The sequence below is a fragment of the Pinus tabuliformis genome, chromosome 2_2, assembly GCF_031772625.1.
Source record: "Pinus tabuliformis cultivar Carrire ecotype Pingquan chromosome 2_2, CPIR1, whole genome shotgun sequence".
NCBI lineage: Eukaryota > Viridiplantae > Streptophyta > Pinopsida > Pinales > Pinaceae > Pinus > Pinus tabuliformis.
In genome coordinates, this window is record NC_142300.1 from 1,191,349,342 (window position 1) to 1,191,354,182 (window position 4,841).

Below are 4,841 nucleotides of genomic sequence, written 5' to 3' on the forward strand. Positions count from 1 at the left end.
AGTGATAGTCAATCAAATCATATTGATGTTGATGATTGTCACTGAAGTCAATTTTGGTTATGGGATCTTTAAAAATAATGGTATGGGATCTTTAAAAATAATGGTAAGGAATTATTTAGATCCGTTATGTTTGGAAAAAAAAAAAAAAATTGGAAAAATTTACTAAATTTTATAATTTTAATAAGTTTAAATAATAATTATGAGGATGATAATGTTTATGGAGATAAATAGTACAACAATAAAGATGATGATGATTATTAACATCCACTGATAGAGTTCAATTTCATTTAGGGTTAGTCATAATAATTCGTAATCTTTTGTCATAGGTTAATCATAATGAACCTGGTAAAGATGATAATAATAATAATAAATGGCAAACAAATTAATGAAAAATTAAAAAATTCAAATCGGCAAATTATACAAATTTTAACAATACACAAATTTGTGACACATCAGTAATTAAAACTCCTCCCAACACAGTTTTGTAGCAAAATTTGAATGTTTAGAATCCCAAAACCATTTGATTGAGAAAAAACAAATCAATAGCAAAATTTGAATGTTTAGAATCCCAAAACCATTTGATTGAGAAAAAACAAATCAACTGGCTCATTATTCAGTGGCAAAAATTCAGAACCAGAGAGCAAAACCCCAAAAGAGATTGGAGTTCATTTCTTTGACCAGATAAATTATTCTTAATATATTGTTCTGAAAACAAGCATTCTATCATTGTGATGTTAGATAGGTGTCTCCAAAAATTCTTTTCAAAAAAAGGGGAAAGGACACAGATCTAGTCAGAATCTGAATTCTCAAACTTCCCAACTTCCTTTTTAGAAAGGTTCATTGGTAAAATGTAGTTATAAAAGTCACATTCAGCCAAATTGTTGGAGTTTATGTGACATTTTCAACGAAGATGCAGGTGAATCAAAATACAAGGTGTTTGCATCCCACAAGATATGTGGAAAGCAATTCTCAACATGTTCTCCCTCTTAAAAAACCATGTTTACCTTATCAGTTGACATGATCCAACCATCGCCCCTGAGCAGTAGCTTACATGAAACTGGCTAATATTTACACAATTTATATACAACCTTTGCTAACCTTGGACAGAGTCCTAAATGATAAATGTATAGCAATCGACTTACCAACAGTTCAAGCATAATGTACTTAATCAAATAGAGGGTTTGAAAGAAACCTAGTTTTGTTGCCCGTCATACAAGCTTTCTTACCCACTGAGCATGACTGTGGACTCAACTTCTGAATTACCAGTCCCCATGACTTCCTCATCGCTGGGATTATCTGCTTCTTTGAAACAAGAACTTAGCCACAACATGAACACCGTGGCGATAATGCCTCCCCCAGCAAACAAAGATGACCTCTTTCCTATTGATAGCTTGTTCCCAATGATTTCCACAATTATGATGGTTATCAAATCACCTGTCCACACCAGAGCGTTTAATCAGTTTTGGACTCAATATTAAGTACAAATCCAACAGTGTGCCTTGAGAGGACTCTATTGATATTTACTTATTAAGTAAAAAAGAGGAAAGGGGAAAGACCTCCAGCAGATGTGAAACACCAGATTGCTTGAACAACTGACTTCATAGAGACCGGGGCCTGTGAATATGCAAATTCCAGTCCAGTGACACTAAATAATACTTCTGCTGCTGTCAGTATTGCATACTGAGGTATCTGCCAAAGAATTGATATTTGCTCTGAGTTTTCCGTTGGATAAGCTAAGTTCATACGATCCCAATTATCAGGCTCCGAACCTGAGAAAGTATTGATATAAGATGTGATGGATCCTGGAGTGGTCCTTTTATCAATGGCCAACTGAAGCAGTCCTGATGTAAAAAATGCAACAGAACACAGGAGCATCCCCAAAATCATCCTTCTGATTGCTGTCATGGCAACTCCATGCTTCTCCAAGAAAGGATAAAGTACTTGATCAAAAAGTGGAATGAAAATAAGGACAAGGAGTGGGTCAATAGCCTGTAAACACACAATCCTGATCATGTTACTAATCAAATCATGTTACCCTAATAGATAATCAATGCTATAACTGACACAGTTGTTTCCATTTTTTTTTTATTCCACCATATGTTACCCTAGCTTAATTACCTTAGTTCACCTAAGAAAATTATTCAACAGCATGTTACCCTAGTTCACCTAATTCACTTCAGCCCCATTAAAAAAAACGGTTTGTTATCACTTTAATATTAGATAGATAATCCGGGACACAGAATACTCACCTGCATCTGATCAGGTCTAATTACAACATTTCCAAGCCACGACACATGCCCATTCATCTGTGTAGCCTGAAAAACCCATGTAGAGGCCTTCTGACCATACATGCACGAAAACATGAAACCAGGAATGAGGAAAAGGCACACTTTGAACAGAGCCTTTACATCTTCAACTTCCTCTGCACCGCATCCTGACTTAGCAGCATCAAGCCAATGAGAAGCACGGATAGAACCTCCTCCACAGTCGATTTCCACATAGTTTTTATAAACAGAATCGCTCTTCCTCAGCCTTACAGAATTAACTAGGACTTTCACAACAGTGGAAAAAACACTCCCAACTGCCCGCCTGTCTACATAGTCTTTCCGGCCGACCCAGAATATAAAAGTGGCCAAAACCATGAGAACAGAGGGCATTCCAAAAGCAGCTGCATATGAGACATTGACCCTCAACAGTGGCGTGAGGAGCATGGACAGGAAGGCTCCCACATTAATTGCAAAGTAAAACACAGAGAAAAATGTAACCCGAAGCTTTTCTTTGGTGTCACCATCGGGCATAGAGAATTCTATCTGATCCCCTCCAAAAGCTGCGACACAGGGTTTAATTCCTCCAGTCCCAAATGCTATGAATAGCAGACCTGTGGCAGTGCTCCACATGGAATAACTCGAGGCTTTTTTAGTTACAGGATCAGGATCAGGTATTGCAGCCATGGACATCACACAGTTTCCCACTGCGTACAGAAGAGATAGAGATAAAATTGTTCGGTATTTGCCCTGCCATATCAAGAAAAAACAGGATAAATATGAATATGCTCTTATATTCATGTATTTATCAAATTCAAACTCAGACTCGCAGAAAATTTACCAGGAGGGTATCGCTGATTAAGGCTCCCAGAATTGGAGTTGCATAGCATGTCATTGTGAAGAGATGAAACATCTCTGTGGATCTGACTTGTGAGAGGCCGAGGCGCTCTGAGAGGAATAAGGCGAGGATTACCTTGAGGCCATAGAAGGAAAACCTCTCGCAACATTCGTTCCAGAATATGAATTTGATAGCTGGTGGGAAGGCCCCCAAAAGTTTGATTGCTGAGGAAGAAGAACGAGCAGGTGCTTCTGAGAACTCCAATAGAGGTTGTTGAAGGGTAGTTTCTTGCGGGGATGTCGATGGATAATTGTCTGTGTTTGTTTTTGACACCATGGCTGCTGAGAAAGCTGACAAGGGCAAATGTGGTACACCGGACTGACCCCAAAGATACAGGGGGTGAATTTTCAAAGTCTGTTGCAGCTGTGGCTGGGCCTGTATTAATTTTCTTTTGGTCCAGTTTTACATGGTAACCCACGCAAGGAATCAAAACGAACATATTCATCAATACATAGTAAATGCATTTTATTGTTCTTTCATTCGACCAAATTGATATTATAAATTCCATTCTTGTCATAGTGCTCAGCCTATGACACCAATTTTCAGTGGTGGCACTCTAGGTTGAGCAGATGGAGGGAGGGGATTGGTGCTTTGAATTTACTTTGGGAGAAGAGTGACTAATGCTTAGCCTATGAGAACAATCTTCTCTTGCTAATAGACTGACTGGTTGACACAGAAAGGTGAACAAGCAATTACCTTTTCAACATCTCCCTGCATATCAAAGACTTGTACCTGATATTTTAATATCTGGATGTATTTTATTTTTAAAAAATTATATTTATTTTGTAGTAGTATTATTTGTATTTTTAATGAAGATTATTATATGTTTTTAAAAGTATGGAAACTCGCTCTGCGCCGCTGCCTCCTGCTGCGTCTTGCTCTGCGCTGCTGAGCCTGGGCGCTGCCCGCTCAGCCGTCTCTCGCCCTCAGGGACTCTCGGCTTTGTTCGGTTCCCTCTTTTCCCTGCTCCTCTCTCGGGGACTCTCTGATCCGTCCCTTGCCGCATTTGCTGGGTTCTTCTCCTCTGCCTCGGGGCCTCTTCCTGTAGGGTCTGACCGGTTCTTTCCCTGCTTCTCTTCGGCTCTGAGATGCTTCGTCTTCTGCTTTTGCTTTGTGCAGTTTGGGTTTTTTTGCCGCTGACCAGATCTTCTCGGCCATGGAGACCCAGGGCTCGCCCCTCGGTTCTTCGCATTCTTCTCCCCCTGATGCTGACGTTGCTTTCTCCACTTTGCTAGCTTCGTTGCCTAAGAAGAAGAAGTCTGAAGCCGCCAAGTTTGTCAAAAAACTTGTTGATGTTCCTGAGGTAAACCTTCCTTCTGAGGGCCCGATCCAGGTCGCTTTGTCCTTGGCAGGTCGAGCCCTGGTGGGTCAGTTCACGTTCCTTTGGCTCTCGCCAAAATCAATGGAAAATTGGGTTGTTAAGAACTGGATCCCGCTGATCAAGAACAAAGTCACTTCATATTTCCTGGGAAGAGGCTATTTCCTGTTTGAGTTCAACACTAAGGAGGACAAAGACTTGATCTTCAGGAATGGGCCCTATTTCATGGGCCCTCAGGGTCTCTACCTAAATAAATGGACCCCTGACTTCAATCCGGCCATGGATGTTTCGACGGCAGTCCCTGTCTGGGTTCGGCTCCCTAATCTTCCAGTGCACTGTTGGCACTGGGAGTCCCTCATGC

General features: G+C 40.4%; 1 protein-coding gene across 1 annotated transcript; it reads right to left on the reverse strand.

Annotated features, from left to right (window-relative positions):
• Nucleotides 1-612: 612 nt before the first annotated feature.
• LOC149197762 (uncharacterized) lies at nucleotides 613-3,602 on the reverse strand. The gene is made up of 4 exons (XM_089403991.1): nucleotides 3,106-3,602; nucleotides 2,250-3,014; nucleotides 1,557-1,989; nucleotides 613-1,434 (listed from the first exon to the last, which is right to left on the reverse strand). The coding sequence occupies exons 1-4, from the start codon at nucleotides 3,436-3,438 to the stop codon at nucleotides 1,223-1,225; spliced, it is 1,743 nt and encodes a 580-aa protein (XP_089260117.1). The 5' UTR covers nucleotides 3,439-3,602; the 3' UTR covers nucleotides 613-1,222.
• Between the last annotated feature and the right edge of the window lie 1,239 nt (nucleotides 3,603-4,841).

Bases quoted from the DNA above. Each gene is read 5' to 3' on its own strand.
- LOC149197762 (XM_089403991.1), bottom strand. From the start codon at position 3,438: ATGGTGTCAAAAACAAACACAGACAATTATCCATCGACATCCCCGCAA. The intron at 3,015-3,105 runs GTAAATTTTCTG...TTGATATGGCAG, and splicing joins TAATCAGCGATACCCTCCTG to GGCAAATACCGAACAATTTT. The intron at 1,990-2,249 runs GTGAGTATTCTG...GTGTGTTTACAG, and splicing joins TTAGACCTGATCAGATGCAG to GCTATTGACCCACTCCTTGT.